This window comes from Bos javanicus, chromosome 8, assembly GCF_032452875.1.
Source record: "Bos javanicus breed banteng chromosome 8, ARS-OSU_banteng_1.0, whole genome shotgun sequence".
NCBI classification, from domain to species: Eukaryota; Metazoa; Chordata; class Mammalia; order Artiodactyla; family Bovidae; genus Bos; species Bos javanicus.
The window spans coordinates 10,074,272-10,100,565 of NC_083875.1; the positions used below are offsets into that span (position 1 = coordinate 10,074,272).

Genomic DNA, 26,294 nt, shown 5'->3' on the forward strand with positions numbered 1-26,294 from the left:
TCCTCTATGTTCTTAAAGCTACATAGTATGTTGACTATGGGAGTGTTATAGTTTATTTAAAGAATCTGCATTTTCAGTGTGCTGTGATAATCATCTTTACATTTTATTTTTGTTTTCTCTGAAGAGTAGTAAGACTGTAGAGAATACATAAAAACATAAGAAAACAAAGATATCGGTAATCTTCCCACACAGCAATGAACTTCATATATGTAACTGTGTGATTAATAGCCATCACAGTATACATATTGCTTTGTAGCCTCCCTCTTTTCACATCACATTGTACAGAGTTTTCATGTGAATTCAAGGTCTATATTATGTACAGGGTGCTTTGTCTTTGTAAGACTGTCCTGTAAATAACTAACCTCCATTGTAAGACAGGGAGTTGTTTTTATTTCAGTATTATGAACCATGTTATCAGAGTTATACCATTGTTATAACATCATGAGTATGTTACAGTTTTCTTAAAAAATATTTACTTTTAATTGATGGGTTTACAGTATGGGTTTACTTCCTGTCACATGTCAATATGAATTAACCATAGGTGCACATATGTCCCCTCCCTCTTGAATCTCCCTCCAGCCTCCCGCCCATTCCCACCCCTCTAGGTTGTTAGAGAGCCCCAGTGTGAGTTCCCTGAGTCATGCAGCACATTCCCATTGGCTACTTTTGTTTTTAACCCATACTTCATTATTTTTATTTTCAACAGGTATTTGCATATGATCACTGTTTCTGGTCTATGGATGAATCTGTCAGAGATAAGTATGCAGGTAAGAGTCCAGCATCCTGTTAACTACTGATAATATAGACAGGTATTTTAACATGTTTTCTATACAGTTTCATAGTAATATAATTTTAGCAACTATACAGCGACTTTCCTCCAGTCTTTGCTATTAGAGTGTTTACCTTAATTGGGAAATGGGAGATTAACAGTGCACTGTTGGTGATGTAAGATGATGAAGTTAGATGAAAGGGTTCACAGCCGAGGTTTTCTTAAACGAATGCCGGGCCTCACATGGGACCATAGCATGTAGTAGCCACGTTGCTTCCCTTAGATGTTGGTGATGTGGTCAAGAGAGGCAGCTTGGTGAAATGAAAGAACTCTAGCCAAGAAGGAAAGGAAACCCTGAGTTTAATCCAAGCTCCGGTCCTGATTGTCTCTTTGAATAAATCTCTTAGGCTTTCAGTGTTCCTGTTTCCTCTTTAGTGGAGATGAATATGCCATATTCTCTCCAAATTTGTTCTGGGATTCTGTTCTTTTATTCTCCTCAGTGATGACTGTCTCAGGCCCCTTTTCACTACAAGTTTAAAACTATAGCGACTGCCAAATTTAATTAAAAAAAAAATCTAAACAAGACTACAGTGGCAGCCTTATATTTTCTTTATTCCTGATTGCTTGTGACACCTGTTTTCTAAGAAATCTTTTAAATATTGAATGTCTATTGACCTTTATCGTGAGAAACAGTTCATTCTACAGCTGTTTCAAAAAATTGAGGTTAATTTGGGCTGGCTGGGCCCTTTGATGACTTTAAGGATTGCTTCAGGGAATTTCCTGGTACGGCAGTGGTTAGGATTCCATACTTTCACTGTTGAAGGCCTTGATTTGATTGCGGATCACCATGATCCCACACGGAGAAGGCAATGGCACCCCACTCCAGTACTCTTGCCTGGAAAATCCCATGGACGGAGGAGCCTGGTAGCTGCAGTCCATGGGGTCGCTAAGAGTCGGACACGACTGAGCGAATTCACTTTCACTTTTCACTTTCATGCATTGGAGAAGGAAATGGCAACCCACTCCAGTGTTCTTGCCTGGAGAATCCCAGGGACGGGGGAGCCTGGTGGGCTGCCGTCTATGGGGTCGCACAGAGTCGGACACGACTGAAGCGACTTAGCAGCAGCAGCATGATCCCACAAGCCATGCTGCATGGCCTGGGAAAAAACAAGGATTGCTTCAATATCGGAATTGTGGTGATGCACTAACCTGGTAAATTAATTAGGAAATGAGGCATAATGGAATGCTATTTATAGCATGCAAAATATAACAAACATAACAGCATCCAGTTCTTCCATATTATTTTCAAGACTCAAAGAAGTTAAATAATTTGTCAAGGTCACTTGATTATTGACACATTTAATTTAGCCTGTGAAGACGATCTGACCAGACTCTCTATGTTCATGATTGAAAGCTACAAAAAACATCCCAGACCTTCCTCCCTCTCCCAGCTGATCTGTAATTAAACATTATCATTGAGGGAAAAGGAGAGGGAATTTGATACATACCATTGTTTTGAACTTCAGCACACACTCAGTAGAAGCATTGGCTGAGTGGTCCATAGTTGAATTCAGGTCCACCCAGGTCCCAAGCACATATATCAGATTCTTTATAAAATAGAAGTTCATTGGTCTATTTTTTGGGCCAGTGTTTATTCAAGTTTATATCATCAGGAACTTTTTGCTCATTTTCTGTCATATGCTAACTACAAATGACCTGCTTCCAAAGAATTCATCAAGTTTAAAAATCTTGTTTGGTAGATAAACAAGCTGAAAAAAAAAGATGCGTTTTTGAGGGTTTTGTTTGTTTTTAATTGTTCATATGTGGTTTTGGCTTAAAACATCTGTTTTCTCTGTGTTTTTCTCTTTCAGGTCAAGATGACGTTTTCAAGTGCCTTGGTGAGAATATCCTGCAGAATGCTTTTGATGGCTACAACGCATGTGTCTTTGCCTATGGACAGACTGGTAATTGTTACATAATCTATGGTTTTGTTTTAAGCTTTAACGATCCTAACAAAGAAAATACCAGAAAGAATACCTGTCGCTAGCATCTTAGCAGTTACGGTCGATGCAGGAGCGCTTGCCTTCTGTGCCTTTGTGGCCAACAAGAAAGGAAGGGGACAGTTAGGGAGTTTGGGAGGGACATATACACACTGCTGTATTTAAAATGAATAACCAGCAGCAACCTCCTGTGTGCACAGGGGACTCTGCTCAATGATATGTGGCAGCCTGGATGGGAGAGGAGTTTGGGGAAGAATGGATACATGTGTATGTATGGCTGAGTCCCTTTGCTGTTCCCCTGAAACCTTCAGCATTGTTAACAGGCCATATACCTCAATACAAAAAAAAAATTTTTTTTTAATTAAAATAACAAAGTGAAGGAGTCATTTTTATCTGAAGAAGGAAATGGCAGCCCACTCCAGTATTCCTGCCTGGAGAATCCCTTGGACAGAGGAGCCCGGTGGGCTGCAGTTCATTGTGTCGCAGAGTTGGACACGACTGAGCGACGCACACACAGGATTTTATCAGGATTTATCATATAGCTTGTCCAGTTGAAAATTGTTCTTCAAGAGAAACATGCCTGTGATATATTCAAGACTTAAAATTCTTTTTAGGACTATGAGTGATTTAATTTTTTCCTTTCTGTTTTCTCAGGTTTTGTAAATGTTCTCTAATGAATATGTATTTTTGGTGCAATGGGGAAAATAAATTTGTACTAGAAAAAAAATGACTCTGATTTCTATGCCTTTGCCAGAGGGTAGTGGTAGAGAGTTAATTTGCTCTGGGGCCTGCAGAGATGGCATATATGTTTTTTGTGCTATGATTAGTGGTTGGGAGCAAGCACATAGCATTCATCATATGGATCTTTCCAGTTCAATTTTAGAGAACTATTCAGACCTCACAATTTTTCAGTCATTTTAGGTAATTTTTTTTTTTTTTAAGTATAAGGGTGGTTAAAGAAGGTTTTTGTTTTTCTTCCTAAGGAATGTGTACCAGTGACTTTTACATGTACAAATAGGAAAGCTAGTCTGCTTATGAGTGTCATCATGGTATTTGCGTATATTCCTTATTTTGGGCATTTTGCTAAGTGCTAGGGGTTTTATTATGAGCAATGGAAAGAGGGCTGTGTATTTAAACTTCTCAAGGAGACAGTAATAACTATGATTTCCACTTTTTTAGGATCTGGAAAATCTTACACCATGATGGGCACGGCTGACCAACCTGGATTAATCCCAAGACTCTGCAGTGGGCTCTTTGAGCGAACCCAGAAAGAGGAAAATGAAGAGCAGAGTTTTAAAGTAGAAGTGTCCTACATGGAAATTTATAACGAAAAAGTTCGAGACCTTCTTGATCCCAAAGGGTAAATGACTTTGAGGTTTGAATGTTATGATATTAGAGACTAAAGCAGACTTCATGAATTGGCTTAAGAGAAATGTTTTATATTGAACTTTGGTAGAGAGTTATTTATCTAGTTCCTGTCTTTGTTTTTAATTTTATTAAGTGGCTTCCTGCAGCTAGTTCTGGGCTTTTGAACTTGGGCTGAGTTGGGCTGGGAAGCATGGTTGAGTGGCATGTGTTTGGGCTGTATACCTCCTGTCTCAGATATATTCAAAGCCACAAAGAAAAAATACGTCATGATAGTTAACTTACTGTGTATCAGGATAACTGGTATCCTTCATCAAGTAGGGTGTTTCTTTGCTTTAAAACAATAAGTTTTGGATGGAATTCATCCATTTATTTGCAGGCTGTGAAGTGAGGGAGAGGCATAATCAGAAATAGTGAAACCTGGACTTCTAGAGGGTTCGTTTTAATGATTCTCAGAAAAAGAGACTGTCCCATTTCATGGCCTAGACTTTGGTTTTTTCCTTATGTATTTAAATTGGTTTTATTTAATAAAACAGCGCTAACCTCATAGCCCTAACATTGTGATTTGACCCTCATCATTTTTGTGGCGTAGACTTTGGAAGAAGTGGCTTCAAAGTGTTAGAAAGCCTTCAAAAATGATGGCTTCACTCTGCAGTCATAACTGAAGCTAATGAGGAAGATAAGTGGGTATCTGAGGAAATTTGCTCATTGCACAGAGTTCTCAGAGTTCAGATTTTCAGGAAGTGCAACAGTGGAGAGAAAGAAACAGATACTAACCGCAGCTTGTGGCTTATTGCTGTAAGAACAGTATTGGGGAGGTCAGAGAGCCATGTGAGCTGAGGCTTACAGAAAGTGCGGAGGATGCCTAGGGCACATCTAATTATGTTTGGGTGAAAAAGATGATCAGGGAAAGCTGGTCTTAGAAGCAGTGAAGTCAGTGGCCCTCCATCAAGAGAAAACCAAACTGATCAACTCCTCACAGGCCTCTTGATTTCTTTAACAAAGATAACCATCTGCAGGCCTTTCTGAATGAGACTGAATTGGTACTTAGTGTTTCTTATTTTTTTGGCTCCACCACGTGGCTTGTGGGATCTTAGTTCCTCAGCCAGATGTATAATAGAACCTTGGCCCCCGCACTGCCGCGGGCTCCTTGGCACTTAGTGCTTCTATTCAGAACCTTACGTGCATAACGTTTATCGAGCAACCCCTGGGTGCCAGGCACCTTGCAGTCGTAGATGAAGAGCTCACAGTGGACAGAATGGGAGTTTTTCTTTATTTTTCAGACTTTAAACTTTTTGTTTTGTATTGCGGTATAGCCAATTAACAACACTGTGGTAGTTTGAGGTGAACAGTGAAGGGACTCAGCCATATACATGCATCCATTCTCCCCCAAACCCCGCTCCCATCAGGCTGCCACATGACACTGAGCAGAGTTCCATATTCTACACAGTAGATCCTTGTTGGTTATCCATTTTGAATATAGCAGTGTGTGCATGATCTTCCCAAACCCCCTAGTGATCCCTTCCCCACCAGCACCCATAAGTTCGTTTTCTAAGTTTGTGAGTCTCTTTCTATTTTGTAAGTTCATTTGTAAAATTTCTTTTTAGATTCCACATGTAACGGATGTCATATAATATTTCTCCTTCTCTGTCTGACTTATTTCATTCAGTATGACACTCTCTAGGTCCATCCATGTTTGTGCAAATGGCATTGTTTCATTCTTTTTAATGACTGAGTAGTATTACATTGTATATATGTCCCATGTCCTCTTTATCCAGTCAGATTGGGAGTTTTGGAAACAAACAGTTATGAAATCAATGCAGTAATGCTTTTACATTGTAAAGGAGGCTTACACAAAATAGGTGAGAGCAAAGAGGGACTGACCAACTGTCTTTGCCCAGGAGAGAAGGGATGATTTCACTGAGAGTGCTTGATGAATTTTGTGCTGAGTAGGAGTTTATTACTGAGAAGCTGGGTGAGAAGAATTCAGGCATAAAGGACAGCTGTGCCCGAGTGTGGAGGCGTGGAGAAGTTGAGGATTGGAAAAGGGACCCAGCTGTTCAGTGGACTGGAGGACAGATGTACAGATGTCAAAATAGGAAACCAGAGTCCACAGGGAGGAAGACCATGGCCTGGGTATCCACGTTTGCTAAATATCGTGCCCCATACTTTTCCTGTTCTGCCTTCAATACTTTTTCTTGCACCTTCATCTCTGAAGAGCATCATTTTCCCTGAGACCCTAGACCTACTCTTTCCAGAAATTCTTAGCTGACTTCATTCTCATGTTTTATACTCCACAGTGCTTTTGTGAATAGCTTGAACTTTGCGTGCGTGCATGCTTAGTCGCGTCTAACTCTTTTGCAGTCCCAGGGACTGTGTCCCACCAGGCCCCTCTTCCATGGCATTTCCCAGGCAAGAATACTGGAGTGGGTTGCCATTTTCCTATGCTAGGAAATCTTCCCAACCCAGGGATCGAACTCCAGGCTCCTGCATCTCCTGCATCGGCAGGTGGATTCTTTACCACTGAGCCACCTAAGCCCTAACTTGAGCTTCACTATCTACGATTTGCTAAGTCTTTAATAATATCTTATATGTTTGTCTTGTGTATAGTTTAGTAATTAACTGCACGGGCTTTGGAATCACCTGGCACTGGATTCCGGTCTTCTACTTGTTACCTATTGAGCAAGGTCCTTATGCTTTCTAGACCTCATTTGTCCGGAAGGGGTGATAACATTACATAATATCTCAGAGGGCTGTCATGAAAGTTAGGCTGAGATCTTAGAATATTTACTGGCTCATAGTAAGTGCTCAGTAAGTGTTAGTTGTGGTTGTTTCCTTCATGAGTTTCTTGAGAATTTCTGTAGTGTTTCTGAAGAGCCAAAGTGAGTGAATTAAAAGCTCTATGATTCCTTTTCAATGAAGGATTGTTTGAGACCTCGTTACTTTATTCAAGTACTGATTTTATTAATTCACCATGTACTATGTGTAGTAATGTAGTTATATTTTACTCAAGAGATAATGCAGTATGCACTATCTTTAAGAAATAGGGGAAAATGAAAGGAAAAAAGTTGTAATAGAATATGTATCCAGAGATCAGAACTAAGTTGAATACTCTATGCACTTTTATATACAGTTTTATAGTAGTAAGTTTTGGTGATTGATCCTAGGATACTGTAGATTCTAAATCATTGGAAAATAATGAGTTACATAGAACAAGACTCATTTCTAATCTTACCATCAATATTCTTTTTAAAAATTGCAGTGTTTAGGGAATTCCCTGGTGGTCAAGTGGTTAGAACTTGGCACTTTCAGTGTTGGGGCCTGGGTTCAGTCCCTGGTTGGGGAGCTAAGATCACAAAAGATGCATGGTACAGCCGAAAAAAAAAAAAGTAACGTTTATACTTTGTGAGGAGCTTTTTTCACATCGAGTTAGTCAGTAACATATATCCTTATTATTTTTTGGTTGATATCATTAAGTATGCTGTAAGCTGTAGGCTTTTGGCAGGTTCCCTTGACTGGTTTTATTAGTTCCTTGTTTGTAAGAGGTTTATTTATGTATTGTTTAACTCATGAGTATTTAGTTTTACTGAATCATTTTTCAGTTTATTGAAATCATTTATGGAAATGGTATTTTTGTTTCCTCTTTAGTCTTATCATTTTGATAAAAGACACGAGTCTTTTCTCAATATTAAAACCACCTCGCAGCCGCGGGCAGTCCAGTTTTATGTTTTTGACGCGCTGTTAGATTCCGCCTGCTGTCTTGGTCTTTGTCTGTCTGTGTTTGTCTTTATTCACGATTGAGACTGGCCTGTCGCTTGCTTTCTGGCGCAGTTTACATTTATCTAGTTTTCTGCTCTCTGCGCCGCCTTCTGTGATGTGACAAGCAGATTGTTTGTGTTTATTCCACTCTGCATTCTTTGTGGTAGTGGGCATCCCACAGTGTACCCTTTTGAATTATGTGATATTTTACTCCATTATGAAGTTTTTCTTACCAGTCAAGAATCTTAAGTTTTGGTTTAAATTCTTCTGGGATCAAGTCTGTTCTGTTTATTTGGGATCTTTATTGAATTCAGTCTGTATTTTTATGGAGCCGTGGTTGAGTCCTTTCCTAAACAGGTTATTGTTTGAAAATCGTTTCTTTTGTTTTTAACGAGCAGAAGCCGTCAGACATTAAAAGTCAGAGAACACAGTGTGTTGGGACCCTATGTGGATGGACTGTCTAAACTGGCTGTCACAAGCTACAAGGTAACAGCATCCTTTATGTCAACTACTGAGATTCACGGTAGCAAATTTTGTTGTTGCTGAATTTGTGATCTTTTTTTTTTTTGCAATTAAGAAAGTTATAGCATCACTTTAATAAGTCAACTTTTTTACAAAGCTCTTTATTAAAAAGCTATATATGGTTATTAAGTTGGTTTAATTTGAGAGACAGTATACATGTTTGCAAGGCATACCTATTCATCTATTGTGAGACATTTTTTCCATAGTTTATGAGCTCTGAAACTGATATTCCTTATGGTTATATCTTAAAATGATAAATAGCAGAATTTTTTTCTTCCATAGTAGTACATAAAATAATGATGTTGCTTATGAATTTGATGATTTAATGAAATTAAATATGAGTTGAGTAGTTGGCATTCAAAGCCTGTTTCTAATTTGAAAGAATCTCTCAATGGCCTTTAGTTACTAGTTCTCTTCATTTTCAGACGTCACAGTTATGCTTTGTGTGAATCTGTTGGGCTTCCCTCTTTGGGGAAATGGGGGTGGCGTGATCCATGATGTAATATACATTGAATTAAAAGTTAGAGACTTGATTTGGTGACAGTCCTCTCATGTGACTCCTGTATGACTCTGGAACGTTTACTCCATCTCACCAAGCCTCTCTGTCCTAATTTTTAGAATGGAAATTAGTTTTATTGTCTTGACTGTCTTTTGAAGTAGATTCAGGAGTTCCTTTGTTCATGGATCAAATTCTGTCATTTGGTCAATGATACTTGTTTAGTAAACATTTATTGAACACCTCTCCTGTGCCAGACATTGTGCTAAGTGCTGAAGAAATAAAAAATGAATGAGGTCCGTTCCCTCAAGATGCTTACAGATGTTTTAAAGGTATTATAAAAAAACATGATTTTAAGTGCAATGAGAAATGCATGTTTCAGGTTCATGGTAGTTTGAATGTGGAGTTCCTAACTTAAATGGATATGTAGATATCCAGGGAGGGTAGTATCCAGGAAGGCTTTTGGAAGAAATCAGATGGGTTGATGCATGTGAAAAGTCTTAAAAAACTCTAGGGTATCATGTAAATGTTAGGTATTATTAGAAATTTACCTATTAGGTAAATTTTTGTCTCATTTGCACATATGGCCAGACTGAGTTGCAGCGGCCTCTGAGCAGTGCAGTCCCTTATCCACTGCAGTGTGCTCCCCTAAAGATGGGGTTCCTTTACGGGAAAGTACAGGAGACTGGATAAAAGGAGGCACTTAGTGGACTCTCTCACAAGTGTATCTTTCTTGTTTCTCATTAAATCCCTGGAAGATAGATGATGATGTAGCTCTCTTGTTACTTGTGTGCTTGCTAAGTCACTTCAGTTGTGTCGGATTCTTTGTGACGCTGTGGACTGTAGCCCACCAGACTCCTCTGTCCATGGGATATTCCAGGCAAGAATACTGGAGTGGGTTGCCATTTCCTTCTCCAGGGGATATCTTTGACTGAGGGGTCAAACCCACATCTCTTAAGTCTCCTGCATTGGCAAGTGCCACCTGGGAAGCCCCATTGTAATGAAACTAAGTTTCAGATTGCTTTAATTTTTTAGAGCCTTTAACATTAAAAAAAAAAAATGAAGATCCCATGATCTTTCGAGTGTATTATGCTGTCTCTGTTTTAGCTATAATGGTAAAGAAGTTTAGTAAGTCCATGAAGAAAATGAGTCTTGTTCTCATTTTTAAAAACAGGTCTGGTAAGATATGCACTAATTTAGTGATCCAGTGCTATGCCTGCAGGGAGGGGTTACAAATTATTTTTGTTTTCTGTTTAGTCATACAGTCTAATTTGATTTAATAACTTCTATTGCTATAACTAAATAAGCTAAAGATTTTCTAATTTCTAGGTGAGATGAGGACTGGCAAGACATGTTTGTCCATCTCATGGGACTTTGACATGCAGCTTCTACTCTTTTCTAACTCTTGGTCAGAGCTGACACTATTCTACACCTACAGTAAATGTATTTTCTTTGTGTTTTCAGAGATAGTATTGGTTCTTGTACTCTATGGGGCTTCATGTTCATTGGAAAACAGAATATAAACTCCAGCTGTGGCCGACTAAGCAGTGAAAATTGAAATGCATTTCGTAGCATAGCAGAGTGTTCATGTTTATTAGATGATAAGATGTGAGTCTGTGACTTGTTTCCATGTAGGATATTGAGTCTTTGATGTCTGAGGGTAACAAATCCCGTACAGTTGCTGCAACGAACATGAATGAGGAGAGCAGCCGATCACACGCGGTGTTCAAAATCACCCTCACACACACTTTATACGACGTGAAGTCAGGGGTAGGTATTCGGATGCATGACTTCTTCTTTTTTATTTTTTTTCCAATTTCTAAAGTGAATCATGGTTTATCTTATTCCTTCTGGTGTTAGATGACTTAAAGTTCTAACCAGACATGTGTATCAGTTAGGACTCAGGACAAGAAATAGAAGCTGCTCTAGGTAAGCAGAAAGGATTGAATGGAGGGAATTGGATAATGACACAGGTGTTGATGTACCTTCTGAGAAGTGGTTTCTGGACTCAGTCTCTAGAAATAATCTCCAGAACAGCACAGATCTCATCCAGTGAGGATAGGACTACTCTGTGGCCACCCCCAGACCTGTGAGTTCCAGGCACATCCCAGGGCTGTGACCCAAGATACAGGAGTCAGGGAGGCTGCCCTCTTAGAGCCCTGGAAGTTGGAGAATGTGAGCTGGGATACTCTTTGGAAAACTCATATACCCATGCTCCTGCTTGCCCACAGAAAAAGCCAGAATGGGCTTGACCTCTACTGTGTTTCTGCCTTTTAAATTTGAAGCAAGAGTATCTGATTGACAGAGTCTAAATCACATCCTGAACACTGGCTGCAAGGGAGTCTGAGAAATGTAGATTTTAGCTCTCTACTCTCTTCACCTGAAGGAAGTTGGAACAGAAGCTATACCAACTGATGGCCTATAGTCTCTGCCACAGCATTTTTTGAACTTTAAACTCTGATGGCAGATTGTGTAAGCTAATAACACCCTAGCTGATTTAGTGAGGTTTCCTTTGAAGTGTTACCTTATGCTAAAAAGCTGAGTGTTAGAAGGGGTCAACAGAACCAGAGATATATATGCTTCTACCACACTGAAAACTTCTGTGTTGACTCATACATTTGTGTTTTCCTTCTTACTTTGTATGTGAATTTTTGCATATTTTATTATTACCCTGAAGTGAATCAGTTTCAAGTACCAGAAGCTAAAATGATCACCCTGACAAACTGCTATATTTTGGCAAGATTTTCATTTGCTGAGAGCATAGTTTTCTTCTTTTACCATCACAGCAAGATTAGTGTAATGACAGAAAGTTCTTTGTTTTCTACTTCCTTTTCAGCATAAAACAAAAAACATTCTGACATTTTTTTTTTCAAACCAAAAGTACTTTTGATTTGGGAAGCTGAATTCCTTTTTGTTAGTAACATGTTTATTTATGGAAATAAATATAAATGTATATTTTAAAAGAAAGTTTTAAAAAATGATCCAGAAATGCGGTTTCTTACATTTCTTGTATTGCTGCTAAAGTGTAAAATATCAGTTATGTCTGTGATTTGATAATAGAATATTTTTGATAAAGGAAAATGTCAGTATATAGAAATACCTTAACTAGGAAAATATATAAACTTCATACCTGAAATTATGGAAAAGAGAATTATTATATGAACAATATGAAAACATTTTAGAATGCATTAGGTTTTTGAGGAATCTTTCTGTTGGATAAAGTCAGTTTCTTTTTTAGTATCATAAGAAATGCAAATATTTTCCCTCGGGATTATTAGTGTATATGAAATTTTAGGCACAGTTTCATATATTAGAATTTACACTTGTAATGATTTTATATACTTCTCTGTGAAAGTTTTGTTAGGTTCCCTTCAAAATGTACCATTTTGGAGTCACAGTTTCTTTTTTTTGGAGATAATTTTCTCTCTGGATTAGTAGTTGTGTATGATTTTATATGTCTCTACCACTGGGCTGTATAGTTTTCTTACACTGTTTTATAGCAGTGCAAATTAATTTTAAAATGACAAATACGCTTTAATAAAGGATTCAGACAGTAAATTCATTTGGTAGAAATGTACCACTTTCTGTGTTCTTTAACTTTGAGTATTTGTCACTTTGCTCCCTAGACTTCCGGAGAGAAAGTGGGCAAGCTGAGCTTGGTCGATTTGGCTGGCAGCGAGCGAGCGACGAAGACGGGAGCAGCAGGTGACCGGCTGAAAGAGGGCAGCAACATCAACAAGTACGTTGTCCGGAAGCCCCACTGCTTCAGTGACTTAGTAGCCCAGAAAGGGGACTGGTATAGTTTTTTAAAGAATAGGGTTCTGGAATGAATGAGGCTATAAAGAATAAATAGAACTTTTTTCATAGTATTTTTTAAGGGCCAAGCCTGTTCTGTGTTTGTTGAAGTGTCTGCTGAGGCCCAGGAGCACAGCCTCAGTCAACTCAGAGGTTCCCCAAGGGCAGCTCTGCTGAGGTTCGGGGCCCGGGAACTCTGTCCAGGGAGCAGTCCTGTGCCTGGTAGCATGCCCCTGACCTCTGCTCACTAAGTGGCGCCGGTACCTGCCGTCCCCAACCCGGGTTATCTACAGATATTGCCAGTTGCTCCCTGTGGAGACACAGTCACCCTCAAGTTGTGAGCCACTGGTCTGAGCTACAGAAGAGAACAAATATAAGCTGAGTAGCAGACTCTTGGCATGGGTGTGTCTGAACAAACAACAGCATGTGTACTGACCACATTGGACTTTCCTTTTATGACAACTGTGGTCCTTATTTATACTAAGATTTTACTTTATAAAATAATATTTGGTGCATCAAGTCCTACATATGGTTACATATTTTCTTGCCTTAAGCTAAATTAAGCCAAATTGCTAGCCCGTGTTAGTGGGCAGGAATCTTTTCCATCTTTGTGGCTCCCAGGACACACAGCGAGACAGGCATCAGTAACCAACTGGAGATCATAGAAGAGCATCGTGCAGATGCTATGCTCTTATGTATTTATATACGTAGGAATGTTTTTGCCTTGAGCTATGTTTTAGTTAATTGCATTGTGTTCTTGGCTTCCTTTCTTAAAGATATGTGGTATTTGTGTCATTATTTTGCCCTACTGGTTTACAGCTTACATTTTCTTTATACAAAAAAAGATTGAACTAAGCGATTTTATAGCTTACAGTAGTACTATTAGAGGGCTGTCAGCTTTTAGAGGTTGTGTGTTCTTAGCCTGAGCAGCACAGTGCTGACAGAAGTGCTGTTCTCAGGGTGGCACAGGGGCACCTTGATGTTCAGTCTTTGTGCTTAAATGTGGCATTTGATGTGCTTGGGTTTTCACGGTTATTACGGTTTGTTGCACCATGCAGGTCCCTCACAACCCTTGGTCTGGTTATCTCAGCCCTAGCAGATCAGGGTGCTGGCAAAAGCAAGAATAAATTTGTTCCATACCGTGATTCCGTTCTCACTTGGCTGCTCAAAGTAAGTTGTCTTCAACCTCCTTTCTGGGATTCTCTTGGTGGTTGGTTAAAAAAAAAGGAATAATAAAGAGTAGACTCTTGATTTCTCCCAATTATAATTTCCTACATCAGTGTTCAAATTGATAATCATTAGACTCTTACATGGCGTTATAATTTTAATGGATTAAGCATAGATTTCTTCCTGATTTCATCCGAACCTGGAAGCAGTGGGGTTTGGGGCACGTGGAATCAATTGCACTGTCACCTTTAAGACTTGGGGACCAGAACAGAGCTAGGGCTAGTCTCGCAGCTGAGTGAGTCCTAAGAAAGGGGTTTCCACCGCCTTCCAGGCTCAGCTGCACTGCTCCAGCCTTCTTACTGACTCCTTTTGTCTGATGTACTTTTTGTTTTTTTTGTTTTTTTTTTCTGATGTACTTTTTGGACCTTGTTTTCCTGTTTAACTTCCAGACTACTCATGATCATTTTAATTTGCTTTTGGCTTCTTAAAGGTGTCAAAGGGTAGAGAGTAGAGCACACAGTCATTCACTGGTTAACTGATTCAGCGTGAATGAGAGAGATGGAAATGAGGAAGGAAGAAAACTGTATGAAGTGCTCTGAGGAGGATGTAAGGAAATGCTGGACACTCCTTGTCCTGTAATCCCTCAGAGTCTAGTAAGGGAGAGATGTGTGCACAGAACACTATACCACAAGTTGGTGATTCCATGGGAGAGACGGAAATGACATGTACTAGGAGTGTGAAGGGAGAGACTGTTTCCAGGGTTCTTCTAGTCTTCAGGGTTCCCTTTTGTCTGGATAGAGTCGCCATGATGGATTGGGTATTGGACTGGAAGTTAGAGGATATAAAATCTAGTGACAGTTTAACTCCTTATGAAGTTGCCAACCTCCTTATACAGTTGCCAACCTCCTTATAAAGTTGCCAACCCGGAAGAAGATATTTTACCTTAATACCTTAATGCTCTTTTTTTTTTTTTTCAAGGAAGTCTTTTTAGCATTTTTATTTTTAAATTTTCTTGGCTGTGCCACATGGAGTGTGGAAATTTAGTTTCCCAACCTGAGCTCGAACCCATGTCCCTTGCACTGGAAGCTTGGAGTCTGGACCACCTGGGAAGTCCTGTACCTAATGCTCTTTAAAAAAATGTTTTTAAAATTGAAAAATAATTTTATAAGCCCTGTTTAGTTTTATGTTGGCCTATTCTCTTGATTTTCTTGGTCAGGAATTTATTGAATACCTGTTACTGCACTAGCGGTTGAGCTTGTAAAGGTGAGTTAAGTGCCGTCAGCATAGTAAAGCACACAGCTTCTGAGTTATTCCGGATGTGTCTAGAGAACTATGCTTATGAAGGAAGAAGGATTTCCTCCTAGTTTCTACATCCTCTCAAAGGCTTGCTTAGTGTTCAACTTTGCTTTCCAGAACTCTTAACACCATTCGAGCATGCCTGATGAAGTGAAATTTGCCACAGTAGAAAATCAGGTAGATTACTTCCTTTGGCCAAAATGCAATAAAAATAGACATTAAAAACAAAAGGATAAACAAAATTTGATTTTGAAACCACTTGTAGGCTGATTCACATTGACGTATGGCAGAAACCAACACAATAAAAAAGCAAGTTATCCTCCAATTAAAAATAAATAAATTTTTTAAAAAAGAAAAAAAAAAACACACTTGTAAATAACTCATGAATTAAAAGCATACGGTATATAAAACACTTTAATTACTGAGGAAATAATTGTCTGGTCTTCTGTGTTAGCAATTTATCTTGAAATCTCATTTGTTTCATTTCCAGAAGAGATTCTCAATGAGATACTTCTTCCTCACACTTTTCAATAGAAACATCTCCTGAACATTCATGATAATTTCTAGATGTGCCTGATTTAAAAGAATATTCATTGCTTTGTTGTTCTGATGTTGCTACTTCAGTCCATTTAAACTAACACTAAGAAAAATCTTCTATTAATTGACATAGTTAACATGGCCTAGGTTAATTATTGAGTGTCCATCCCATAGATAGGCTGGAAGTCAGGAGAGTTTGGGTCAGGAGAATCATGTGCCATGCCTCCTTGGAAGGCAGATGATGGTGTTCCCGTTTTACAGATGCGGCAACATATGCAGAACCAGCGAGTGAGAGAACCAAGACTGGGATCCAGGGATGACCTTGCTGCCCATCTGCTATTGCCTAGGCTGTGCTCTTCTTACCAAAGGTTTCTTTTCATTAGAAAGAAAAGCACTTACTTTTTTCTTTACCAAATGTGATAGAAACTGTTGAATGTTATTGAACTTGAGCAAAATTAAACATTAAAAAAAAAAAAGCTCACTTTATCTTTGATAAAATTAGGCTATAATTGTAACTTTTTATTGTGTAATGTTATTTTGGGTTTGTTGCTGTATGGGCTTTTCTCAAGCTGTAGTGAGCAAGGGCTACTCTCTAGCTGTGGTGCACGGGCTTCTCATTGCAGTAGCTTCTCTTATTGCAGAGCAGGGACTCTTCAGTGCACAGGCTTCAGCAGTTGAGGCGCTGGGGCTCAATAGTTGTAGCTCCTGGACTCTAGAGCATAGGCTAAATAGTGGTGCATGGGCTTGGTTGCTCCACAGCATGTGGGATCTTCCCAGATCAAGGATCAAACCCATGTGTCTTGTATTGGCAGGCGGATTTCTTTACCACTGAGCCACCAGGGAAGCCCTCTAATTGTGCTTTCTTTATGTTCATCCTTAGGCTAAAAAAAATGCATAGTTTCTTTGATTGTTGGCATATCTTTTCTTAAAAACTACATGATTTTTTTTTCAGTAAAGGCATAAGTAGGGCATTTATGTAAAAATATACCAGGGTTTAAATGGTTTTCCCCATAGCCTCTTAGAATCCACTGATACACATATCATTCTCCTTTGAAGTGCCTTCTATGTCCTTGTTGATTTTTCCTTCATTAATTCTTAATTAGTCGAACTCTCCTTCATCCTTGTTTAACTGGTACAGTTCTACTATTCTCTAATGTAACTTGCATGGAACTCATAAAATTGCTTATCCTTTATAAGATTTGCAACTTCTTTTTTTTTTTTTTTGCATTGTACATGCATTATAATTATGTTGTGCTCTCCATGTTACAGCATCTTAGAGAGAAACTGATCACACTTGGTGACTTGAGGGGGGTGGATGGATGCGATTGATTTTTCTCATAGGTGTGTTTGAATGCTTACTCATTCGGTCAGTGGTCAGTAGAGAACCATTTTGTATTAAGATGATTTTTGCTTATCTTTGCTGCTGAGTCGTTTCAGTCGTGTCCGACTCTATGTGACCCCACAGATGGCAGCCCACCAGGCTCCCCCGTCCCTGGGATTCTCCAGGCAAGAACACTGGAGTGGGTTGCCATTTCCTTCTCCAGTGCATGAAAGTGAAAAGTGAAAGTGAAGTCGCTCAGTCGTGTCCTACTTTTAGCGACCCCGTGGACTGCAGCCCACCAGGCTCTTCCGTCCATGGGATTTTCCAGGCAAGAGTACTGGAGTGGGGTGCCATTGCCTTCTCCTTGCTTATCTCTGCAACTTTCTAAATATGTCTCTTTAACATCAAATAACTTCTGGTAATGAATGCTCTAAGAATGAATATCTTTCAAATTCATCTACTTGTAAAAGGTTATTTATTTTTAAAATTACTCACGTATTTCCTCAGCTGCCTCGGGTCTTGGTTGCAGCCTGTGGGATCTGTTGTATCGTGCAGATCTCTCACGGCTGGCGCACGGACTCTCCAGCTGTGCACGTGGGCTCAGTAGTTGTGGTGCACGGTCTTAGCCGCTCAGTGACATGTGGGACTTAGTTCCCTGACCAGGGATGGAACCACTGTCCCCTGCATTACAAGGCAGATTCTTAACCACCGGACCACCAGGGGGAAGTCCTTCAAATTCATCTGTTTTTGCATCCTTACTGCCACTTCCCTGATGAATAATGAAGGGTTTCTTTTCTCTCCTGGAGGATTGAAACTCCTTTCCTTAGTTTTCCTAGTCCATCCTGTTCTTCAGTGAGGTTGCTGTCTTTCGAAATCAATGCTCTTCTTTAACTTAACTCTCTTCAGTAACTCTCCAGAGGGCCTTAGTGAAGTGAAGTTGCTCAGTCGTGTCCAACTCTGCGACCCCATGGACTGTAGCCTATCAGGCTCCTCCGTCCATGGGATTTTCCAGGCAAAAGTGCTGGAGTGGATTGCCATTTCCTTCTCCAGGGGATCTTCCCAACCCAGGAATCGAACCCGGGTCTCCCGCATTGCGGGCAGACGCTTTACCGTCTGAGCCACCAGGGAAGTCACCACCCAGAGGGCCTTATCTTAGTCCAAATTCTTTAAAGACTTGTGGTTTACTCGGCTCCTCCTGACTTCTCATTGTTCAGCTTTTGCTTCTTGACATGATCAAGTCTAGCCGAGTGATGGAGACTTTGCTCTTACTCTGCCGGGCACATCCTTCCTCCTCTCTTCCACCCCGCTTCACATTTTCCTCTCCATCCCCTTTACCCCAGTGTTGCTTATTCATATTTAGGTGTCGAATGTCACTTTCTCTGGGAGTCTTTCCTAACCTTTGAGGACTGTGCTTTCTGCGCTTTCTCTGTTTTCCCGGACCGTATTGCATTCATCCCTACTTTAGTTCGTAGCCTATAGTATTTGCTCGCCAGCATCACCCTCTAGATGGTAAACTCCATGAAGAGCTAAGTGAATGAATGATTTCAGCTCTTCTCTGCACTAGCATTATGACCTTTGGTAAGTCTGTAAATCTTCCTGGGTCTCAGTTTCTCATTTGTAAAATGAAAAAATTTGATTAGGTGACTTCCAAGAGTTCTCTCAGCTTTACAAAATTCCGACTTCCAAAATCAAATTTCTTTCTTAGGTCCATTTAATTTGCCGTTGCTGAAACAAAGCTCATCTGATTTGGCTAATTAAACGATTAAAGAGTAAACAAGAGGCCTTCTACTTTCTTCTTGAACGAGTGCCAGTTCTTTTGTTGCTGTTTCCTTTTTGCTGGTGGCATGAGGCCATTTTTGAATATAAGCATATTGTTCCTCAGGCACAAGCTCTTTTAAAATATCAAATATTTGTCGTTTGCCAGGTTTCCTTTCCTCAGCACAAAGTGAAGCACAATACACATGCTTTTCTCCTGTGGTAGTCATTGTTAGCAATCTGCTTTTCCCCAGTAGCATTTGCTATTGGTGTGGGCTGAGAGAATGCCGTGCTTCTAGAAGGGCAGTCTTACATGGTGCTGCTTGTGGACTGAATTCCAACCAGAGGTGTAATTCCTGTGATCTTGGTATATAATATTTGAACTGCATTACCATGCATGGGATTCTTCTTGACCTTTTTTCTGCAAATTGCCAAGACTGGGCACCGGCAACATGTGGTCAGTGTCTGGAAGAGGAGTGAAGCAAGCAGTTCCATCCAGACTTTGTAGAAACTGCCTTTGCTTCCTAAAGCCCAGATTACTTTCATTTCCTTCCTTTTCATGCATTGAAGAGTACTTTCTTCAAAGATATAATTATCATAGCTATGTTTCCTGTGGAAAACCAAAATCTTAGTAATGGGTGAATAAGTGGACATATTGTTAGTGATTATACTGAACTGTTAGCAATATGTTGGGAATTATTTTGTTTCTGGCATTAGGACAGAACAATTTGGAAAGGTTTCAGGTCTGAACTCTCTCTGTGTCGCCAAGGGTTGTTTTGTTCTTGTGCTATCGTGGGCAGCTATAGGGGGATAGAAATTATAATGGGTTGGAAGGTAGAATACAACTGGGCTGGAATATTTTCTGTGTGTGAGTTCTGGATCTATCGGCAGGTTGTTTAACCTCCTTTGTCACAACAAACCTCTGGTTTTTCATCAGTAAAATGGGGATAATAATTCACACAAGGCTGAGGACTAAATCATCTATGCACAGAGTTTTGTAAATCACAGGTTGTTCAAACAAATTTGAGATACGTTGATACTGGAAAAAATTTCTGTCTTCAAAAGTGAGAATTTGGAGAGCTCCCTGGTCTAATGGTCCAGTGGTTAAAACTCCATGCTCCCAATGCACAGAGCACAGATATGATCCCTGGTCAGGAAACTGAGACCCCCCATGCTGCACAGCTTGGCCAGAAAAAAAAAGAATTTTATATTGGTTGATGCTGCCCAAAGATAGAGTTGGCTTTCTTGTGTCCTAATGAATTCCTCTTAACTGGGCTATTTGAATGTTCTCTGTAATATTGTGAGTCTGTAATTCAGTGATACTTCACTGGTGAAAGGGGGTGTTGAATCAAGTCTTCCAGGTAACTCTCATCCAGGGCTGGTATATACCTATAGCTGTGTAATACCCCCAAGACTTAGCAGCTGAGAACAGCCATCATCCATTATCTCAGTTCCTCTGGGCAAGATTCCGGGTGCCAGCCAAGTGTTCTGGCGGGGGTGTCTCCCGCGGCTGCAGTCCTGGCCAGGCTGCTGGGGTTGGATCTGCTCACCTGAGTGCTTGTGGACAGGCTTCAGATGTGTTCCCAAACTCACCGCCTTGGTCTCTTTCTGGGGCTGCCTCACATCATGGCAGTGGTTTCTTTCAGAGTGAAAAACACGCACAAAAAAAGCCAGCCTTTTTTTGTTTTAAATTTTTAAATGTAATTTATTTTTTACTGCACTGGGTCTTTGTTACTGTGTGCAGGGTTTCTCTAGTTGTGGCAAGCGAGGGCTCCTCGGCAGTACGCAGGCTTCTCATTGCGGTGGCTTCTCTCGTGTGGAGCACGGGCTCCAGGCTCACAGGCTCAGTAGTTGTGGTGCACAGGCTTAGTCGCCCCATGGCATGTGGGATCTTCCCGGACCAGGGATCGAACCCGTGTCCCCTGCATTGGCAGGCGGATGCTTTATCACCGGACCATCAGGGAAGTCCCGAGAAGCCAGTCTTTTGTAACCTAGTCTCAGACATACAGGCCAACACTTCTGTGTTCTCTTCCTCAGAGGCAGATCAGCAAGTCCTGCCCACACTTGAGGGAAGGGGAGACCCTGGGGTGTGAATTCCAGGAGGCGAGATCTCTGGGGGTCATCTCGAGGCCACCTCCTGCAGTTGGAGTTCATGTAGCCTTTGTGTGGTAAAGTGGCGTGGGGTAGAGCTGACTTTCCAAGTCTCATTTTGTAATTCCAAGTTATATCTAGTTATTTTTAATGCTGTCAAGGGAAAGTCTGTTTTTGAATTGGTTGGAGCCCATTCTAAAGCTCATTTATTTAGTTAGCAGTTTTGTATAATGGAGATGAATGTCTTTCTTTTGGCACTCTTGTCTGAACTCTAGAAGCTGTTGTACAGAACTTGAGGCCTGTTTTAGTAGTGTTTGAAGTGCTGTCAAAGGGAATAAGATGTAGTACCTTCAGTGTATCTTTTGTTTAATAAGATTGTAATTGTTCCTTATGTCTTAAGACACTCCAGATGTATGGTGTTATGGAATAGATTGTAGGTAATCACTCTTTGATCAAATGTTATTAGGGTTGTTCAGTTCTCAGGGAGATTTTGCAGGTATTTAAGGAAGCATCCTTTTTTATTCTGAGCAGTCTCCTGACCTATGGTATCATGTTGCCTATTAAAAGATGACAAATTGACTTAGAATGAATTTTTATTAAACTGAAATAAAAGGGGGCTTCTTTGTATTACCATTTCCCTGTTCTTTCTCAAAAACCAAAGCTCCTTTTTGCAGAAAAGTAGCTTGCCAGAGAAGAATAAGCAAGGGACTGGGAGTCAGTTCACCTGTATTTACGTCCTAGCTTTGCCCTTAAATCTGTGTTTGACCTGGGGACATTATCTCACCATTTCTGACTTCAGCATTCCCATATGATGCTTTCTTCCAGCTTGAAAAAGCTATTCAGTTTCTCTTCTCCTCCAGGACAGCCTTGGGGGTAACAGCAAGACCGCCATGGTAGCTACAGTGAGCCCCGCAGCTGACAACTATGATGAAACCCTTTCAACCTTACGGTATGCGGATCGTGCCAAGCACATCGTGAACCACGCTGTGGTGAATGAGGATCCCAATGCACGAATTATTCGGGATCTCCGGGAAGAAGTGGAAAAACTCCGTGAGCAGCTAACCAAAGCGGAGGTATAAGGCCTAGCTGAGCCATGCCTGTGGGTCTAGGAAAATCTAGTAAAGCTAGAATCTGAATTGTCTTCCCCTTGGGGCCTAAACGATGAATATTCCACTCAGAATATTTGCATTTCCTATAGGAAGATAAATTTGAGATGAGTAATAAAGGAAGACGGATAAATTGTCACGGTTGAAGTTTAGATAGTTTTTACAGGTGTTAAAGGATTGACTAGGAGGAGAGAGTAAAGGTAACTGAGAAAATGTGTCTGCACTGAATAGGCGACAGATGAGAGAAGGGGTAGAATGGGGGAGAGAAAGAGAGGCGCTTGAAATAAAAACAGATAACAACTTAATATTAGTGCAGCAAATGGTGGCCAATGGGCATAGGCTGATTAGAAGAGAAATCAAATAGATTTTTGTAGAATCATATGTTTGCAGGTTGAAGTCCAAACAGAAACACTGTGGTCTTGCACCTAGCTTTTTCATATTATGGGTTAATTACGTTCATAAGAAAAAATGTTCTAGAGCAGAAGTAGCCATCTTTTTAATAGTGCTCTATGTCACTATCCTTTGTATTAAAACAAGCTACAGTAGATAGTTCTGTTACTGAATTTGAAGCCTACACAATTCTAATCACAGACTTTTTTTAGTTTTTAAAAATCTGTTGAAGTGCAGTGTGTTTACAGTGCTGTGTTCCTTTCTGCTGTCCAGTGTAGTGGTTTAGTTATATGGGTTCTTTTCCATACTCTCTTCCATTATGCTTTGTCGTAGGATATAGTTCCCTGTGCTCTACAGTGGGACCTTGTTATTTATCCATCCTGTATATAATAGTTTCAAATGCTTATCTTTTATCAAAAGTGGGATAAAATGTCAGATTCAGGATCCCTACTTTAATTAGCATTTCTGTTCCTATGATTTCCGAGCACTGTGGAATTCTTTCCTGGACCTGGGACTGTAGCCTCATCTTTCTCATGACCATCAGTAAATTACGTGGTCAAAATAATTATCTTGATTGTATTTTTTTTTGCCTATTGAATCTTACTCTGTTTTTATAGGAATAATTTTACAGTTCATCAAGATTCTTTGAAGTTTTGTGTCTTCCTGGTGTAATAATGCCATCCAGTTCGTAGCATGTACATATTTAGTTTAGTCTGTGTATCCTTGAATACATACCCAAAGTCATCAGTGAAGACCAGGATGAGTCACGTGTCTTGAGTCTAGACCTACTGGGATTTAAAAAAATAAGTCCTTGATAGTTTGAACTCTTTATCTCCCTAATTGTAGTTAGACCTCAAAGTAGCAGTAGCTTAGAGGAAAAGGAGAAAGTGAAGTCTTCTTCAAGCCCACTGGATAACTGGATGAGTCTGTGGGACCCTCTAGTCTGGATGCTGTGGGTCAGTGACAGTCCTTGTGTCTTAGGTGGGTCAGGAGCCTCAGCGAGCTGTAGAGCTTCGAGGGGGCACATTGTTCCTCTTGTCCTCTTGGGTTTAGTGAAGGTGTCCTTTTTCCAGGACATCATACACACATTTCATGAAATAAACACTTTGCTTGTAGGCAATGAAATCTCCAGAGCTGAAAGACCGGCTGGAAGAGTCAGAGAAGCTAATCCAGGAAATGACTGTGACCTGGGAGGAGAAACTAAGGAAGACCGAGGAGATCGCCCAGGTTCGTGATTCCTGCTTAAGGAGAGAGAAGCCTTGTGGCAGCTTGTGCAGTGCAGTGCGGAGCATGTTTCTGGTTCCCTTTTTTAAAAAATTTATTTATTTTTAATTGAAGGATAATTGCTTTTCAGTATCCTGTTGGTTTCTGCCAAACATCAGCACGAATCAGCCATAGGTATACATATGTCCCCTCCCTCTTGAACCTCCCTCCCATCTGCCTCCTCATCCCACCCCTCTGGATTGTTACAGAGCACCAGGCTTGAGTTCCCTGAATCATACAGAAAATTCCCATTGGCTATCTATTTTATATATGGTAATGCATGTTTGACTTTTAGCTTTGAATGTAGCAAATCTAGCAATTCAGATTTGTTTATTAAAAAAAAAAAAAAAGGCTGCCTGGCTTCGCTGAGTTTATGTTGCAGCATGCAGGGTCTTCAGTTGTGGCATGTGGAATCTAGTTCCCTGACCAGGGGTTGAAACCACGTCCCCTGCATTGAGAAGGCGGAGTCTTAGCCACTGGACCACAAGGGAAATTCCAAATTGATTTAAATAAGACCTAAATCCAGGAGTCTGTACTTTACAAAGTTAATTTGAAGTTTAAGGAAAACATAACTATAGTTAATTAAGTATTCATTATGTAAGAAATACATTTGTAGGGCCATAAAATTTTTTTAATGATATAACTAGCCACTGGCTGAGAATACCCAATTCTGTTAAATGTTTTCCAAACCTCAGAAACTTACCCAGCTACAAAATTAGTAGTAGTGGATATTTAGGCTGTGAGCTTCTTGCTTCCTTCCATTTGACAAGTCAGTAAAAAGTAACAATGAAGTATCTAAGTCCCAAGTGACCGTGTCTCATTTTTAGACCATTTATTATAGAGCTGTGAAATCTTCCAGTGGGAATATTAGCGTTTAGAGAAAATCCTAAAATGTCCAAGTCTCTGCTTAGTAAAGATTTACTCTATGGCTTTCCTGTTGGAGGCTTATTTAGCCTGTCTTAGAAATATTAATGTATATGACAATGTGGGACACAGTACCTCATTGAACAATCATTTCATGGTTGGGCAACTCTGACAGTAGTAGCTATGTAACCGAAATCTTCTGTTCTTCCATTTTTGCTCACTGGCCTTGTTTGGTCTTCCAAAGCTGAGAGAATAAGCCCACTTGTGCACAGTAACTAATAATAGCAATAATAACCAGCACTTACTGAGTACACTTCCATGTTGCACCTGATGCTAAGCACTTAAAAAAATTTTTTTTAAATTTTGTATTGGGGTGTAGTCGATTAACAAACAACGTTGACTAAGCACTTTTAAATACAGTATTTTATTTAATCCTCCCAATACCCCTGCAAGATAGGGCCTGTTATTACCCAGATATTTAAAGTCACCTCTGCCTCCTCTCTTCCTTTTCTAAAGTTAGAAAATCTCTAGTGTTCACTGTTCCTGGTGTTCATGAATGTGTAGAACTGTTACTCCTTTCATTACTCAGTAAGTTCCATCTCTCAGTGTGCTGTCCAGAATCAGTAGATAGATTAGATGTTGTAGGACAGTACTACTATTATGTAGCATAAAGAGGATGTTAGATTTATATTAGTGCACACGAAGACTTAAGTTGATTTTTAAACATTTTTATTACAGTCCTTTTCAAAACAGATGAAAACATGAGTATAACAAACCCACACATACCCATTACCCAATTTCATTAAAGGTCGACATATGACCAGTCTTGTTTTATCTGTATCCCTGCACGAGGTTATTTGAAAGCACATCCCTCACATTACACAGAGAATACACCAGTGTCTGAGCTTTATTTCTCATTACACGTTTAACTTTGTTTGTCATAGGTTAAGGTCATTCTGATAATTGTCCAATTTGGGACTAATGTATGCGAGCCTTTTTGAGCTACTCTGAATAAGACCTTGACTCTGGAGTACTTGGGTTGCCTGTGCTGATACCCAGAAGGGGGTCTAAGTGACGGTGCAGCGTGGTGCAGCTTTCCTGTAGCATCTTCCCTTGCCTGAGTGTCCTCTCCCACCGTCAGATGCCCCTTTTGCAGACTGCCTGGTTTTTATTGAACACCACATTCAACACCTCATCTTCCCAGGCTTCAGTGCCTCCAGCTGTCTTCTCTCTGTCACTGGGTTATTGGTCATCAACCTATTTGCAGTACAGACTAGCTTTCCCTAAAATGATTTCTGGCAGTTTATCCACCAACTGTTAATACATCTTTTGAGGAGAAAAGAAATGGTACATGGTCAGGTAACTTTGGGGAAATCTGGGTGAACTGAGTCAAATGGACTTCTCTTGGTAAGAACTTTCTGGGAGTCTGTTCCAAGCCAGCTAGGCTCTCAAGCAGTCCTCTGTGTTCTGTGGCATCTTCGTCTGGCATGCCGGCCCCGAGAGCTTATTCCTGACATTGAATCCTATGGAACCTACCTGTACTCTCTTGACTCTTAAGTCATGTGATACTTTATTTACTGTTGTTCAGTTTTTTGTGTGTATACGTTTATTACCTAATGAATTTATAAAGTTCTCAAGGAAAAAAAGCCATGTCTTTTCATTTTTTTCTTTTAATACTTATTTTTATTTATTTATTGGGCTCAGCCGGGTCTTAGTTGCAGCATACGGGATCTTTAGTGGTGGATGTGGGGTCTAGTTCCCCAACCAGGGATTGAACCTGGGTCCCTGCACTAGAAGC

At 40.1% G+C, this 26,294-nt stretch overlaps 1 protein-coding gene across 4 annotated transcripts in view; it reads left to right on the top strand.

The window, feature by feature from the left end:
* KIF13B (kinesin family member 13B) overlaps positions 1-26,294 on the top strand; it is a 211,804-nt gene that overhangs the window by 80,002 nt on the left and 105,508 nt on the right. For 3 of the 4 annotated variants that reach the window (XM_061426800.1, XM_061426799.1, XM_061426802.1), the window contains exons 4-12: positions 707-767; positions 2,641-2,733; positions 3,949-4,129; positions 8,292-8,379; positions 10,547-10,681; positions 12,538-12,650; positions 13,765-13,876; positions 21,734-21,946; positions 23,486-23,596. In XM_061426800.1, the coding sequence (XP_061282784.1) occupies positions 707-767; positions 2,641-2,733; positions 3,949-4,129; positions 8,292-8,379; positions 10,547-10,681; positions 12,538-12,650; positions 13,765-13,876; positions 21,734-21,946; positions 23,486-23,596 (1,107 nt within the window). Of the gene's footprint in view, positions 1-706; positions 768-2,640; positions 2,734-3,948; positions 4,130-8,291; positions 8,380-10,546; positions 10,682-12,537; positions 12,651-13,764; positions 13,877-21,716; positions 21,947-23,485; positions 23,597-26,294 lie in introns of those variants that run through there. The other variant, XM_061426803.1, reaches the window with a different exon arrangement.